We start from the raw sequence: 17,448 nt of genomic DNA on the forward strand, positions 1-17,448 counted from the left end.
TTTGTTTGTTCTACAAACAAAAACACACAACTCATATTTTAATATCAGTAGTCTCACCTTTCTAATGCGATGGATGTGCCCTCTCTCTTCAGCTGCGGCAGCCCCTGATCTGGGGCTGGGAAGGAGCTGGTCTCTCCCCTACCACAGAGCTACAGAACTGAGGCTGGGAAGGAGGGCCATCTCTCCCTGGCAGCCACAGCCCTGGAGCTAGGGAAAGTCTCCTCTTTCTCTGGCCACTGCAGCCCTGCACATCCCAAATTCCTCCCATCCCCTCTTCTCACCCCAATGCCCCCTCCCACCTACCCCCTATTCCCCCCCAAGGCCATCACCTCGCCTTACATGTGCATTTTCTCTGGAGTCTAGGCATCTAATTAGTGGAGCCACGCCTGCACAGCTCCACTAATTAGGTGGGTGGCCCTTCATTCTCTCGTGTGTGGCCGCCCAGGCACGCACCTTAGAGGGAACTATCTGCGGACTGCCTGAATGGAGCTTGCAGACCACAGTTTGAGAATCTCTGCACTAGACATTGTCAGGCAGAAAAAACAGATACCAACTGACTAGTCCAAGACAATGAGGGTAACTTAACTACAAACAGCAGAACAATTCAATATATGGAGGTGGTACTTAGGTGAATTACTGAATGGCGAGCCAATGGTTAACCCCACAGATGTAGACGAACATCTGAATGAGGACCTATTACTAGAATAGAATCATAAAATCGTAGGACTGAAAGGGACCTCGAGCGGTCATCTAGTCCACTCCCCTGCACTCATGGCAGGATTAAGTATTATCTAGACCAGCCCTGACAGGTGTTTACCCTTTTTAAAATTTCCAATGATGGAGATTCCATAACCTCCCTGGGCAATTTATTCCAGTGCTTAACCTCCCTGACAGTTAGGGTTAGAAGTATAGACAGCAGACAATTGGTTAAAAAGTGGAAAGGCACCAAGTCCAGACAAAATCCCAACAGGGGTCTTTAAGGCAGACTTAAAGAACACACTAGACAATTTGATAGGCCTCTTATAAAAGATATGGGAAGAAGAAAAATTACCAAATGAGTGGAAAAGTGATCATATAGTCAAGTTGCCAAAGAAAGGAGACCTCAGTCAATCCAAAAACTGGAGAGACATTCAGCTGCTGTCCAACCCAAGTAAATCCTTACACACATTATCCTAGACAGGCTAAAGAAAGCAATAGAGTCAGGTAGGGTTCAGACAGGACAACTCATGCATAGATCAAATTGTAATCCTATGGCTCATCATACAACTGCTGATTGAATGGCAGTCACCACTTTATGTGAGTTTAATAGATTTCCAAAAAGTCTTTAACACAGTGGACAGAACAGTCTTTGAGAAGTTGCTATGCCCCTATGGAGTCCCCCAGCAAACCTTGAATATCAGTGCTTCAATGAGAATATGACATGTCCGGTAATATACAACAGCAAATTGGCCATTCAAAGTAACTGCCAGCATTAGACAAGGATGTCTTATGTCACCCATGACCTTGCTACTGATAACGGATTGGGTAGTAAAAAAGAAAACAGAACCACCAATGAATACACTATGGACTTTCATCTAGAAGACCTCGATTTTTGCAGGCAATATCAACCTGTGGTCCCATGTCCACAGAGATATGCAAGCTTAAACACATGTTCTTCAGCCTATGTGTAGTTAGTAGGACTGAAAATCAACACAGAGAAGATGAAAGAATCTTCAAGAACCACAAGAATCAATACACAACAGCAATAACACTTTCTGGGATTGAGAGGGGAGGTCCAACACTTCACATATCTTGGCAGTATTGTAAGCAAAACAGGTGGAACAGATAAGGACATTAAATCATTAAAGCTGAAACAGCAAAAGCTAGTCATCCCTTCACAACCCTAAAGCCAATCTTTAGAAACAGAAACCTCCCAAAAAATTAACAAATGAAGAGCTTTGGAGGAGGATGAAACAGAGACTGGTAGGACAGGAAATTATGGTACAAAATGGAGCTAGCTAGGACACATATGGAGGAAAGGACTGAATAAAACAACAAGATAGGCGCTGGACTGAGATCTCCAGGCAAGAAGCAAAGAGGTATCCAAGGCCAACTTGGAAACACACAACAGGAGCAGAACTGAAAATCATCAAAATGGCATAGGAAGACACTAAGACTGCAGCAGGAGATCACCAAAAATGGAAGGCAGTGGTGAAGGCCCTATGTTCCACATGGAATAAAGAGGTTATAGTAAGCCATGTTCAACTCCCTGCTCCCTGCTGACAGGGCAGGTGTTTGAATCTGAGTCTCCTGCATCTCAGGTTAGGAGACCACTGGGCTATTGGCTATCCTGGGCTCTCTTCACCATAAGTGCCACCTTGGAGCCGAGAAAACTTCCAGATGAACTTCTCATTGAAACTGCTACATTTTGGCAAAGTTTCAGTTTTGATGAATCTGAATTTTCAGATGAACATCTGTTTTCTCAAAATATTTCTGGCCAACTCTAATAAATAGTCATTTAATAGATGAGGTGCCACTCGGTGGCACTCAAGAATATGTAGCATAGCTCCTGTGTTTTATAGGCTCAATAAAAGATACTGAGCACTGGAAATGGCTTCCTTTGTGCATCTCTGTAGATCAGCACTTAACGCTTAACAGATTGGGCCTGATTTTCTTCTCATTTTCTCTGGTGTGAATCAGGAGTAACCCCATTGAGGTCAATGAGTAACACTGGAGTAAAAGCAGTGTAAGCAAGATGAGAATCAGGCTCTAAACCTCTATCAACCAGTCTCTAGGCCCCGAGTCCTCAGAAGGTTAACATACGCCACCATAGCATATCCAAATTTCCTGCCTGGAACACACAGAAATAGAGATCTGGGTATCTTCCTCCTCCTCCTTTTTTTCCTAGTGTATGATCAAGCTGAAGCAAATTTTGTATTTGTTTGGCACTTGATAGCTAGTAATAGAACCAGTCAGTCATGGGCAATACAAAACCCAAATTCTGACACTGTAGGGATTCTGCTCGGGTGCTGGAAAAGAGCAGCACTAGTGAGAGACACACAACACGCATGGGCAGGTCCATCTGTAGGGATTGAACCAGGGAACCTAAAACAAAAGGCTCTACTACTTGAGCCAAAGGACACATGCCTTAGCTTGGAGGCGGGAAGAAACTCAAACCTCTTTAGACAGTCCAGCCACTAGGGGGAGGCAGACACACAGGTGCATTACACAAAGAAGCAATGGTTGCCTTGGTCACCATTGCTCACCATGATCAATGTTTTATCATTCTATATAATAGTCTCCTACCGTTTCTCATTCTCCTTTATCTTCTTGGCAATGTCGGCCATCATGTCATCTAGTGAAGGTAACTTAAGCAGACCTGAGAAAAACAGAATATTTTGCGTTTAGACAGGGCGACTCTTTCTGGATCTCTAAGCATTTTACAACCTCTGACAAGGGATGCTTCACAACACCATTGTGTCTATTTTTACTTGCCCTTTACAAATGGGTAAAATGAAGTGGAGAGCAGTTAAGTGACTTTCTCAAGGTCACACATTGAAGCAGTGGCACAGTTATCCTTACACTGAGCTTCCTATAACCTGAACAGGGAGATGAATCAGAGATTCCATGGTGTTGACTAGAAACCATGCTATCACACACCTATTTTATATAGAAGGTGCTCAGTTACAAGGGTGATGGGTGGCAGCACAAAAATATAAGCAAGACAGACAAGTGAAGCTGGGGAAAAAAGACAGGGATCCTGACTTCCATTGTACTGCTCTGCTCACAAGACCACACTTCCCTTCTAATAGGGCACCACTGAACAAGACACCTTCCCCCACTTCACAAGTCTGGGAAACGTTTTGTTTTCTCCCTTTCTTTCGCCACATAGTTCAGCTCAGGTGCATCATCTGCTTTATAACACGGTTCCTTTGTTAAATTTTGAAACTGCCAATGCAGAGAGATGGCAAGTGGCTTATATCGGTCCCATTTGGGAGCTGCTGAGCCCCTCGCTACTCTGCTTTAGTCACTTTAGCAGAGTGCACAAATCCCCAGGGTATAAGAATGGCCTGGCCGTGCCTCCTCCTGCCCCCATTATACTCAGAGCCTGCCAAGATAGTAGCTTAGCTACAGACCCATATTCCTATCCAATTCAGATGGTACCCTTAGGCTAGAGAGTGGCCTGCTAAGTATTTGGCCTGTAGCTGGTATTTATGAGGCTGACATGATATATCCAGATTGTTTGAATCTCAACTTCAAATAAAATAAGTTTCTAACCCTGTGACTGCAGAGGTACTTTCCAATCGTAACCTGAATGTAACCAGTGCAGCGATATCTGCAGCCAGTTTGAAACAATGACTCAGAGGGGTAAACTCCCCTGTTAATCACCTTGTCATGCCAGGTAAAACCCAACAATGACCCTTCAGAGTCAACGTTAACTGTATCTCATGAAAGCTTATGCTCAAATAAATTTGTTAGTCTCTAAGGTGCCACAAGTACTCCTTTTCTTTTTGCAAATACAGACTAACATGGCTGCTACTCTGAAACGTTAACTATTGTGTGGCTGCCCATTTGAGAAAATGAAAGGGGCAAAAGGCGGTGAGAAGCCAAGCAGGGTGGGAATTGAGATTTGCTCCAGGGAAGGATGTGCAGAGGGAAGAATAGAAGAGAGACAGGAAAGGGGAGAGGAATAGCTAATGAAGGATGAGGAAGGAAGAGAAACAAGGAGCACGGGTAGCAGTGGCCTACCAGGAAGTAGACTGACCGAGTGATGAACATGGCAATAAGGCACTAAGAATATAACTGAACGTTAAGTTAGTAAGTAAAGGCTGTATTCACCCCTCAGTGACCCCTCACTGATATCTGTAACAACAGTAGCTCTTACACAGCACTTTTCATTGTTACATTTTGCAAAGGGGGAAACTCCGCCCCAGAGAGATGAAATGACATGCCCGAGGTCACTGACAGGGCTGGAATGAAACTCAGCATTCCTGAGTCCCTGGCCACCACTTTAGCCAGTAGGCCACATTGCCTCTCTTCATTTGATACTCTGCCCATGGGGCATTATCAAGCATGGATTTCAGCCTTCTCCTTCAAATCAGCCTCGCATTGGGTCTATGCCGGTCTATATAGGTTCTCAGACTGGGCTTGTCACTGTAAGTATGGGAGATCCTGAGAAATGTACGGAATGCTGCTGGGAAGTGTTAGCAGAGTGACAAGTGGAGAACCTCTGGTGCCCATTTTCCTTACCCTTAAAGACCCTGGTGGCCCAGCGAGTTTGAAGCTCTGCAATGGGCATGATGGCCCCCAGTGGCTGGAGGAGGCCGATGATAGCCAGCGTGGGCTTCTCCAGGTGAGGAGGGAAGACAAACTTATACAGGGGGACACGGTTGTTGTTGACTTTGAGAATGTTCTCCTCCAAGAAGGGAAAGGAGAAGTTGTATCCTGTGGCAAAGAGCACGATGTCAATGTTCTCCTCCTGGCTCCCGTCCTCAAAAATCACAGCCGTGTCGGTGAACTCCTTCACATTGGGCTTCATCAGCACCCGGCCAGAAACGATGGCATTGGGCAGGTCATCCCCCACAATTGGGTACTTGCTGAGAAACCTGTAAGGTCAGGAAGGAGGAGAGAACTGAGTGTGAATAGGCTGTGCTGGGTTAGAACAGTGGAGACTCAAGAGAAGGTCTGATTGCAGTGTGAGTAGCTATACCTGTTCTACCTGTCTGGTAGATCTATGCTGCAGTTGAGATGTGGGATTGCAGGACACGTAGAGATACCTGAGCTAGCTTTGCTCTAGCAAGCTCAAAGCTCACTAATGTAATAATACTGGGGTAGCTTCAGCACCGGCAACCCACTCAAGTATGTACCTGGGGTGGGGTTGTACTCAGAAGGCTAGCCCCTTCACTGCCCCCACTGCCATGGCAACATTGCTATTGCTACCTGTCCACATTCTTCCCTTCCATTGTTGCAATGATCTAGCTAGAGCAAAGCTATCTCAGATCTTCCCGCCTGAACTGCAATCACACCTCCCGATGGCAGTATAGACACAGCACAAGTAACAATAGCAATGAAAGCAGGGTGACACAGGATTGCACTCTTACTTATTTTGGGTGCTTACTCAGGTTGCTAGCTAGCCTGTCCTGAAGCCTTTTCTGCCATATTTTCACTACCGTCATTACATCTGCGTGCTAGATTAAAGCTAGAGTGGGTATGCCTACCTGGGCTACAGCCACACCTGTGCTTGCAGTGTAGGCATACGCTAAGGCTAGAATGGTCAAAGGTACCTAGATTTATTTGGCACCCTGTTGCAGGGTGCAGCTGTCCCTGAGCACCATCTGCTGATTGAGGGTCCCGACACTTACTACTCTGACACCATTTTAGCACAGAAAGCACCCATGTGTAGGTTTATTTACTAGTCTTTCAAATAACTGTCCACAATCTTCAAGCAAACCTTAATGTCCCACTTCTCTGCACTGAGTTCTTCAGGGGCTCAACTCCCTCTTCCTGGGCAAAGACCCTCATTGTTCCTTCACCAGTGAAAGACAACTAAAATGATAGCCTCCCATCCCAGGGTAATCACAGTCTTTCCCAGTCCATATATGCCACTCCTTGGTGCTACCTTCTTTCCAACGGGTTCCAAGCAGCTTCCTCCTGTTACTTCTGGTTCTTTATTTCTGGAGACACAAACCATGGACCACCTCCCAGGAGCCTGGCTTTGCCCCAGGGCCTATCCTAGTTCCTTTCTGCAGCTGCCATTTGCCACATTCTTCCCTCTCTGCAGCTTTCTTCTTGCTCTTAACTCCGGCGTCACCCTGCCCCTCATTTGGCCCAGGCTCAGTCATCAGGGAAGTGGACCCACTTCACTTACAGGGGCTGGCCACCCTGTGCCATACCCTGTGCCCAAGGGGTAGAGTGCCTAACCCCTTGGGGGGCTTTGAACTTCTCTGCCCAAGTTCTTGTAGACATGCTAGTTGTCTAGTGCTTAGTGCAGGGAATTTAGAGAGAGGACTCCTGATTTCTGCTCCTGGCTCAGCCAGTGACTTGCTTTGTGACCTTGGGCAAGAAACTTAAAAGTCTATGAGGGATGGACTTGAGCTGCAAAGTTCAGCCCTCCATCCTGAGTCTGTGAGTATTCCTGTCCCAGGCTATGGATCTTCGCCCTGTGGGCATCATTTTACCAGCCTGTGAAATAGGAACATTACCACTCACCTCCCTCACAGGAGGTTTGTTAGGCCTCATTCAACCACGCCGAGTACAAGAACAAGACACTATGCACATGCTCATGTGACCAGCCCCTCCCACTGCTGAGGTGACACTATTTTTAGTGTCATAATTCGACCAGAGCTAGCGCACGTACATTTACTTGAGCTGGGAATTACCTCCCCAGCTTGAAGTCCAAAGTCACATGTTACAGTGTCGCCAGGTCTTGTGATTTTATTGCGAGTCTCACGATATTAGAGGTTTTTCTACAAGCCCAAGCTGCAGGAGTTAAGTGATCAGGCGGGCACCTCAGCTTTTTTTAAGAAAAAGTAAGTCTCTAGCCCTCACGGTTGTGAGGAAAAGCTGGAAAACGTGATCCAAATGCACCCTAAAACCTAAAATCTCATTGACTTTCAGTGAGACTTTGGCTCTAAAGTGCCTAAGTCACTTTTGAAAATGGGACTTAAGAAACTAAGTCACTTAGGAGTTTTGGAAAATTTTACCCATAAAATGCCCATGGCTGGGAGAGTCCTGAAACAGAGGTGTTACCTGAATTGAGGTTTCAGTCCATAGTTTTCATGGTTAAACCTCGCATTCAGTTTGTTCTCCCCCCACCGGTTCATCAGGTACAAAGGGATGATGTGGCGCAACAGATTTTTAAAGCGTGTGAAGTGTACCACGTCGAGGGGGAAGCCGTTGTCAGAGACGCGATTCACCACCCAGGCGCCTGTCCTGGTGCTGAGAAATACCTGCCGGAAGAGATGCAGAAATGCAACAGGTCAGGGCTTTTGGTCTTTGTTCTGTGCTTGTACCTTTCTGCTTGCGAGGTGCAGGCTACTTGGGGTTAGTTTCATTGCTAAGCAAGTAGTATCATTTGGGGATATCATGGTGCGATGGCCTGGCCTCTCTTTGTATGTGAATAAAAATAAATATGTTTTACACACACACAAAAAGAAGACAAAATGGATCCAATCCTATAGTCCTTCCTCATGCAAAAATCCCACTGAATTAATTTATTATCATCATTTGTATTCCAGTGCTGCCTTGGGGCCCAACTCAAGGATCGGGGCTCCCTTGCGCTAGGTACTGTACAAACAAAGGTGATGAAGACAGTTTTCACTCCAGAGAGCTTGTAGTTTAGAATGAGGACAACACATGACCAGTGAATGAAAGAGACACATGGAAAGGGAGGGAGGTGGGATACGGTAACAGTAAGATGAACAGGTTCTGCATATCAGACAGTAATTTCTGCTTGCCACTTGCTTAGGGAAAACTTTCATTGAGATGGCTAAGTAAAGATTAGGACTCTGCAGGACTGGGCCCATTTTAAACGACTAAGGACAAAATTCTTCTCTCAGATTCACCCAGTAATTCTGACCGTGGATTTCCTACAGAATTAGGGTGAGCAGAGCAGCAGAGAGGAGATCCACTGTGTGGACCCAACAGTCGAAGTTTGCCCCAGTTTGTTACTCCCTCTTTTAAGTGTGGCTGTAACTAAATCAGTTTTCCCAGATAAATGCCCAGGAATTCCTTAGGAGCTATGCTTTTCTTTCCCAGTCTGGGGGAACCCCAGCGAATGTCTGTGGTAGTTCTGGGAATCAAACAGGGGACAATAAGCCATACTGAATATGTGAAATCACTTTGGTTTAAGACACTCCCCCTTTTCTTTTACTTACAGCTTCCTGGACATAAATTGCAATCTGAAAACCTTAAGAGGTCATTTGGTAGCCTACAGTGATGGTCCAAAACACTGCCTCTTACAGTAGACCTTGATCTGAAGCTCACTGAAGTCAGTGGGAGCCTTTCCACTGACTTCAGTGGGACTCAGGTTGGGTCCAAGCTGTATTACACACTAAAGTGACTTTAAGGCTAAGATGTATTTGTAAAGTGAGACCAGTTACAATTTCTGCCTTCTTACCATTTGCATGGCAGTGGGTACATAATGAGTTGCATGCACTGTTAGCATGGGGCTGGGCTGGGCACACATTGATGTACATCGGGAATAAATTTAGCACTACAGCTTGCAATTACATTATTGGGCCATTACTGTCTAGTACTGTCCTTACATGATGCAAGATGAAGATTCACTGTGAATGAAACTTGTGCAGTCATATCAGAGGCAGAATAGGAAGAAAAGTCTTGAGCAGAAACTCGGATAAGAAAAAGTCTTATTCATACCCAGTAGCTAAATAAAACAACTCAGCACCATCCAACCTGTGAGGCTAAAATTGCTGGAAGGTGATAGCCAACAGTACCTGTTTGGTTGTGTGACTGAGATCCAAACTAATGTCTACTCCAGAATTTCCCAAGCCAACCACAACTATTCTCTTGTCCCGAAATTCTTCTGGATACTTGTATTCCCGGCTGTGCATTATTTTTCCTTTAAACTTCTCTACACCTGCAAGGGGAGAAGAAACCAGAAGGTGAAACCTCAGCCAGGAAGTCATTACATAAAAAAGAGCACTTCTACACCTGGCCAAGATGCATCTCCAATGCCTGGAGAGGGTGTGAGAAAGTCCATGGAGAGTCTCTGGATAAGGGAATACCTCCATGCAGGACAACAGTATCTCTAGGGTCATTACAAGGGTGTGTGTACGGTTTTTAGATCCACTCACAGCAGGTCTACATGCCCTGAGGGAGGAGAGCAGCAGGCCATAACCAAAACTTCTCTCAGACCTAACTATAGCTGGATGTTGCCCCGAGATGTGGGCACCCAAAACTTTGTTTCTGGTTCAAAGGCTTGGAATCCATCTCTCCCATCACAGCTCCCTCAGTTTCCAGGAGCAGAGCCCTTCTAACTGGATGTTGCTTTTGGGTTAAGGACTCAAAGATTTTTGCCCTTGGCACAAAATGGGACAAGTCCTAGGGAAGGACAATATACATGAGCAGGGTGTGCTTCTGCTGACCCTGCCTCCCTCTATAGTTTGACTAGGCTCAAAATGAGATGAAGATTTCTAACCATCTGAAGAGTGAAGTTCTGGAATAGCCTCCCAAAGGGAGCAGTGGGGGCAAAAGGCTTAACTGGCTTCAAGGATTGAGCTTGATAAGTGTATGGAGGGGATGATATGATGAGACAGCTTACAGTGGCATCTGGCCCATTGGTGACTGCCGGTTGCAAAAATCCCCAACTGCTGGAGATGGGACACTAGATGGAGAGGACTCTGAGTTACTACAGAGAATTCTTTCCCAGGTATCTTCCTGGTGGGTCTTGCCCACATGCTCAGGGTCTAACTGATCATCATATTTGGGGTCGGGATTCGCAGAGACCCTGGGAGGATTTCGCCTTCCTTTGCAGCGTGGGGCATGGGTCACTTGCAGGTTTAAACTAGTGTCAATGGTGAATTCTCTGTAACTTGAAGTCTTTACTTCATGATTTGAAGACTTCAGTGACTCAGGCAGAGGTTAGGGGTATATTACAAGAGTGGGTGGGTGAGGTTTTGTAGCCTGCAATGTGCAGGAGGTCAGACTAGAGGATCATGATGGGCCCTTCTAGCCTTAAAGTCTGAGTCCATGAGCTGAATTCCTTTGAAAAGATTCACAAGCTCTAGGGCTGCGCAGCCACCCTAAATAGCCCCCTTATCTCAACCACTGCAGCCCGTTCATTTCCAGTTAGAGTAGGTCACACCCCAATCACCACAAGACTTGATACTTAGTATCCACTGACCTGGGAAGCATTCCAGGGGTAAGTAAGGATCTATGTGGTGGCCAGTGCAAACCAAAATGGCATCGAAGATGGCCCAATTCTGCTTCCCATCTGTCTCCGTGACAACATCCCACTGGCCAGTGGTGGAAAAATCGGAGCATTTTCTTATACTGAGCACACTTGTCTAGAAGAAAAGCAGACAGCCCCTTACTTTGGCTTGGCTTTATTTTATTCCTCTATTCATGCTGAAGCATGCGGTATGAGAAAGCCAAGATACCACATACCCAAAGAAGAAGCCACATACCCAAAGCCAGTCAGGCAAAGGAAAACTGTCTGAATGACAGCTTACGCATGCTTAGCTGGAGCCATGGAGAAAAGTACAGGGAAAGCACTATACGTGTACTAATATACCGGGTACCAGCCATCACAGTTTTGGGGGGTAACTGCACCGTTGACACCCCCCTTCCTGGGCTGCTCAAGGAATACCCCATGTCACCTCCCTCTGGGAAGAGACCTGCATCCTTCCTACAGACCATGAACTTTAGGCTACAGCCCGTCTGCACTTCCCTGTGTTTCTCTCCGCAGGTAGGACTAAAGTCCAGCCCTTGCGCTTTGCTCCCTCTCCAGGGTCTATGACCACCATATACCAGTGGTTACCAGTAACCGGAGAGCTCTTTCAAAGCAGAGTACATTTATTTTAGGATACATGCATTACAGAGTAAATATAAAATAACTAAAAGAGTCTAAATGCATATTTAAGCTTGCCAGTTTCCCCATCAGTCCTGACAGATTCCAGTCCTTCCAGCCCTTCCTATGGGTTTGGTCCCCTTGTACATAAGGTCACATCCGTTTGTTGGTTTAAAATGAAGGCTTCTCTATCAAGTCAAGCTGGCCCTCTATATCCCAAATCTCTGACTCCTAGCTCTCTTGAGCCTGACTTGAACCAGTGTATGAAAACCACCCGAGCAGCTGGTTCTTTGCCGGAGCTATTTACAGCTCCTGGGACTTCATAATTACCCACCCCCTCCTTGATTCTAGGTCCTGGTCAGAGTTTGGTAGACCTGCCCAACCAGCCAGATGACAATCCTTGGCTCACAGAAATCTAGATAACATATACAGATAACATTCAGGAAGTTAATACAACAGTCCCCCCCATGCATGTGGTTGTAAATATCTGTCATACAAGCCCTGAAAAATGGGGGCTTACATGCAGAAGAGGTACAGCTGGAGGGTGTGCAACCCCAAAGCTATATCAAGGCTGAGGTTTCTTTGTAAAACATAATCAGTTGCAATTTCTGCATCCTCATCATTTGCATGGGCAGTGGGAGACTCACACTCAGTGTGCAAGGCTGGATAGGTCATTACTACTAATACCACACCAACTAAGTGCTTCACCAACGTTAAAAATGTACAAGCAACACAAGAAGTGAAGAAAGTAAGTGCATCCAATCAAAATGGCAATTAAGGGAGGGTAAGGAGAATGTGAGTAATTCAGGACATCAAAGCTAACAACTTGTTCTTGGGGACTGTGTCATGGAATTGTTGATGACCGCAGTTGGTCCGGGCTTGGTTTTCACTTCTCATCAGAAAAGTTATTTGTCATTGAAGCTTTTTTCGGGGTGTGACGCTGGCAGACCAGGTGCCTGCTCAGGCCAAGGCCCCAAGGCCAACTGAACACTGACAAATGCATAGCTGGAAACCAGTCTGGCTCACCTGTGTGTTAGTATTGTTAAAATAGGTATTCGAGTTACAAGAATGTGTTTAGTGCTTGGATTTTATTGAATGCTTGCAGTTGCCGCCTGCATTCATCTCATTTATAACATCTTTATTCCATGTCATAAGATAATATTTATTGTTGGCTCTGTAACTGTAAATCACCAGACAGGAGAGAACTATTAATGAGACTGAAATACAAATTTCCAACAGGAGGTGTTATGCACTGCCCATAAAAAAACGAAGACCCATCAACACCAGACAAACCACTGTGGAACATCAGAGGACAAAAGACTGTGTTAATTACTCTCCCTAATGAAGAGCTGTGCAATTGAATTCCTCCCAACAGCTGAATCTGCAACTCAACACAGAAGAGGGAAGGAATAAAAAGCCCTAACAAGGAGGAATTGTATCTTTTATGCTTCTTGGACTCTGAAGGGCAAGGGTTACTATGCATGAGCAAAAGATCCCCAGGCCTGGGTTAACCCTAAAGGCCGTATCAAGCTTATTTATCATAAAAGCTTCTATTACTTTTTGAAACTTAAGATTGGACACACATTTGTGTGTCTATGTTTACCTGTTTTAACCTTGTAAATAACTATTTCCTTTTTCTAGTTAATAAATCTTTAGATTGTTATAGGATTGGCTACAAATGTTGGCTTTGATGTGAGATCGAAGGTGCAACTGATCTGGGGTAAGTGATTGATCCAGGGAGTTACCTGAATATTGTTGTGATTTTTGGTGGAAGGCAAAAGGCAAGCTTGCCTAGGTGGCAAGATAGATCGGAGTACACAAGGGGACTGTCTGTGGCTCCATGTTAAGGCTGTTAAAATGCCTGAGGAATTTACACTTGATACATGGTTGATGAAATCCAAGTATAGACCTCACAGCCAGTTTGGGGTTTGTGCCCTGCTACTTAACAGTTGTTCTGAGGTTGGTACTCATGCTCATGAACCACTGCAGGACAACTTGACAGAGGAGCAGGGCAGGAAAATCTTTTTGAGTAGCTCTAGACGTGCTATCTATTACTACTATCCAGCCTTCCAGGAGAGCTAATGTAATTAAGTTTTGCTGAAATATCACCACACAAGACATTGTTTGGTGACCATGTCACATAATGTCATGTGTGATAATATCACAGCATCCCATGCAAGGTCATCAAATGGGGGGTATTTTATTGGGAGTAGGGGGAGCAGTTAGCCCCCAGAGCCGCACTTGACTTCCACACCTCCAAAGAGATGTCATTTTTTACCTGAAAGCGTATGTATCGAAGAAGATCAAAATGCTTGGCATACATTCTGAAGTAGTCCATGACTTTGCTGTTGTGCATGTAGTTGGGGTAGTCCTCTGGGATGGGGAAATCACTGTAACCCATCATTTCCTTGGAAGTGTTAATGGTCACAGATTTATAAATACTGGCTTTCCAATTTGTATCACACTCCTATAGGAAACAACAATACCAGGACAGGATTTTCAAATAATTAGTCCGGAGGCAATACAAAAAAGGTTCATCATTCAAGTTTGCTTGACATAAAAACATCCCAAAGTTCAGATGCTTAACTCAACCTATTTCACGAGTCTGAAAATCTAGGCTGCAAATTTTATGAGGAAAGACATGCTTACAACATTTCACCACTTCCAATTCCAGCCCCAGCTGGGACCCAGAAGGGAAGAAGCAATGCAAAAAAGAATGAGCAAACATTTCTAAACCAGTCTGGCTTGGATGTGATGTGTGTGATGTTTTAGAGGGAATGGGAGTTTTGTTTCAATGGACGCTGTTCACCTTTCGCTGTGAATACTACCCTTGGAAATGGAGTGAAACCTGAAGATTTCAGTCAAGATTGTGGGCACCATATTTTTACAATAGAGGGAAAAATTGGAGTCATTGGGAGAATTTGTCAATAGCTGAACAGGAATTTATGTCGTCCCCCACCCCCTCCATTATATAAGAATTCTGAAAACTCCTTATATCATTCTTGACAAAAATAGTCATTCAAACCCCCCTCCCCCAAATCCAATCTTACAGGGGTAGTACTCAAAAGGACTTAAACCACTACAGGTGAAAGTCAGGAATTTTCAAGCTCACATGTATCCTGTGGGATTTGAAATTCCCCTCAAAACTATGCCTTCCTGAAAGTAAAGAGCAATATTGTTCACCAGGGCTTCCAGCTGATAGATACTAAATATTCCAAACAATTTGGCTGTGCTATATTACTGTCTCAGAAATCTTATTCAACCAGTTGGTACCTACTGTATTTCATGTAGAATATACTTACAATGATCACTTTTAGAATGAAATCAAGACAAATGTTTTGTTTTAGCTAGAGTTTTCTAGATTGTAAAAGTCATTTGCAGCTCTCCAAAGCACAGGAAAACAGAAAAAGGGCCCATTACGTAGTGGAAACCAATATCTCTGGATATAAATTACATTCCTAGTTATTGTTCACGTTTTAAGAGGTGATCTGATCTCCATGTTTGGAGCTGAGAAGGAATGTCTCCTGGGGCATACTGACAGGACATGGATACTTGCGACTTTTCACTTTCATTCAAGGATCTCAGTGTTTCATGACCATTAAAAAATAAAATCTCATATCACTCCTGGAAGGTAGGGAAATATTATCCTCATTGTTAAAGAGGAGTACAAAAGAATAGCACAAGTATGAAGGGACAAAATCAGAAAAGGCACAAAATGCGTTACATATAGCAAGGGGCATAAAAGGCAACAAGAAAAGGTTCTTTAAATACACTAGGAGCAAGAGAAAGATGAAGGAAAATGTAGGTTCTCTACTTAGTGAGGAAAGATTGCTAATAACTGATGACATCAAAATGGTTGAGGCGTCCAATTCCTATTTTGCTTCAGTCTTTGCTAAAAAGGTTAATGGTGACCAGATATTCAAAACGATTATCATCATCAAGGGGGAAGGAATGCAAGCTGAAACAGGGAAAGAACGGGATAAAGAATATTTCAATAAAGTTACATGTTGTCTAGTCAGCAGGGCCTAATTGAGTTCATTCAAGGGTACTTAAGGAACTAGTTGAAGCAATCTCAGAACCATTAGCAATTATCTTTCAGAACTCATGGAGCACAGGTCAGGTCCCAGAGGACTGGAGAAGCACAAATGTAGTACCTATCTTTAAAAAGGGAAACAAAGATGACCTTGGGAATTATAGACTGGTCAGCCTACCTTTGATATCAAGAAAGATAGTGGAATAAATGTTTAAACAATCAATTTGTGAGCATCTAGAGGATAATAGGGTTATAAGGAATAGCCAGCATGGATTTCTCAAGAACAAATCATACCAAACCAACTTAATTTTCACCTTTAACATGATTACTGGCTTAGCAGATAGGGGGCAAGCATAGTCATGATATATCTTGATTTTAGTAAGGCTTTTGACTCAGTCTCACTTGACATTCTCATAAGCAACCTAGGGAAATGTGATAGAAATTAAATTGCTATGAAGTGGGTGCTCAACTGGTTGAAGGACCACACTCACAGAGAAGTTATCAATGGTGTGCTGTCAAACTTGGAGGGTCTATCTAGTGAGATCTTTCCAGGGTCAGTCCTGGCTCTGGTATTATTCAATATTTTTATTAATGACTACAATAACAGAGTGGATAGTATGCTTATAAAATTTGCAGATGTCATCAAACTGGGAGGGGTGAAAGCACTTTGAAGGACATGAGTAGAATTCAACATGATCTTGACAAATTGGAGAATTGGTCTGAAATTAACAAGATGAAATTCAATAAAGACAAATACAAGGTACTTCATTTAGGATGGAAATACCAAATGGCAAACTACAAAGTAGAGAATAACTGGCTAGGTGGTAATACTGCTGAAAAGGATCTAGGGTTCACAAATTGAATATGAGTCAACAATGTGATGCAGCTGTGAAAAAAAAATCTAATATTCTGGAATGTATTAACAGGAGTGCCATAAGTAAGTAAGTCTTACTGTACTTGGCATTGGTGAGGACTCAGTTGTCGTAGTGTGGCCAATTCTGGGCACCACATGTTAGGAAAAATATGCCCAAATTGGGGAGAATCCAGAGGAGAGGAAACAAAAACGATCAGTGGTTTAGAAAACCTGACCTGTGAGGAAAGATTTAAAAAACTGGTCATGTTTAGTCTTGAGAAAAGTCGACTGGGGGGGGACATAATAACAGCCTTCAAATATGTTAAGGGCTGTTATAAAGAAGACATGGAGCAATTGTTCTCCATGTCCCCTGAAGGTAGGACAAGCTGTAATGGACTTAGATCTGCTGAAAGAGAAATTTAAGTTAGATAGTAGGAAAAACTGTCTAACTATAAGTGTACTTAAGTGCTGGAATAGGCTTTCAATGGAGGTTGTGGAATCCCTATCATTAGAGTTTTTAAGAAAGTGTTGGACAAACACCTGTCGGGGATGATCTAGGTTTACTTGATCCTGCCTCAGCAAAAGGGGCTGGACTTGATGACCTCTTAAGGTCCCTTCCAACCTGACATTTCTATGATTCTATTATTGTAACTTGTGGGGAAATGGAGGCAAAGCATAATCACACAGAAAATGTGCGAGAGAGCAGGGATCTAAACTCCAACATCCTGACTCCCATGCCTATGCTCTAGCCACATGGCCCTCCTAGGTTAATACCAATAAGGTATGCATTAGAGTTTGCTGGAAAGTGCTTTTTCTCCTTCCTGCTTCCCATGACACTTTCACAACAAATCATTTAGTGAATGTGATAGGGTGAAGCACCTAGAAAGCAAGGAGTGAGGGAAAGAGCTGATTGGCTGGATGGGCTGTCAATCACCCAGAGAGACCAGGTGGAGACTTCCCTATTGCCTGAAAAGGATTCTGGGTGGTGAAGCCCTCTGTAAAACTCCCTGTCTTCCAGCTGGGAGTCAGAGTTGCAGGGGGAAGTGTCATCTG

General features: G+C 44.2%; 1 protein-coding gene across 2 annotated transcripts in view; it reads right to left on the bottom strand.

Moving 5' to 3' along the window:
• LOC119860038 (flavin-containing monooxygenase 5-like) overlaps positions 1 to 17,448 on the bottom strand; it is a 35,583-nt gene that overhangs the window by 8,596 nt on the left and 9,539 nt on the right. For both annotated transcript variants that reach the window (XM_043490916.1, XM_038413140.2), the window contains 6 exons: positions 13,788 to 13,976; positions 10,844 to 11,006; positions 9,435 to 9,577; positions 7,729 to 7,928; positions 5,230 to 5,585; positions 3,286 to 3,358 (listed from right to left, as the gene is read on the bottom strand). In XM_043490916.1, coding sequence (XP_043346851.1) covers positions 3,286 to 3,358; positions 5,230 to 5,585; positions 7,729 to 7,928; positions 9,435 to 9,577; positions 10,844 to 11,006; positions 13,788 to 13,976 — 1,124 coding nt within the window. The remainder of the gene's footprint in view (positions 1 to 3,285; positions 3,359 to 5,229; positions 5,586 to 7,728; positions 7,929 to 9,434; positions 9,578 to 10,843; positions 11,007 to 13,787; positions 13,977 to 17,448) is intronic.

The sequence above is a fragment of the Dermochelys coriacea genome, chromosome 8, assembly GCF_009764565.3.
Source record: "Dermochelys coriacea isolate rDerCor1 chromosome 8, rDerCor1.pri.v4, whole genome shotgun sequence".
Taxonomy (NCBI): domain Eukaryota; kingdom Metazoa; phylum Chordata; order Testudines; family Dermochelyidae; genus Dermochelys; species Dermochelys coriacea.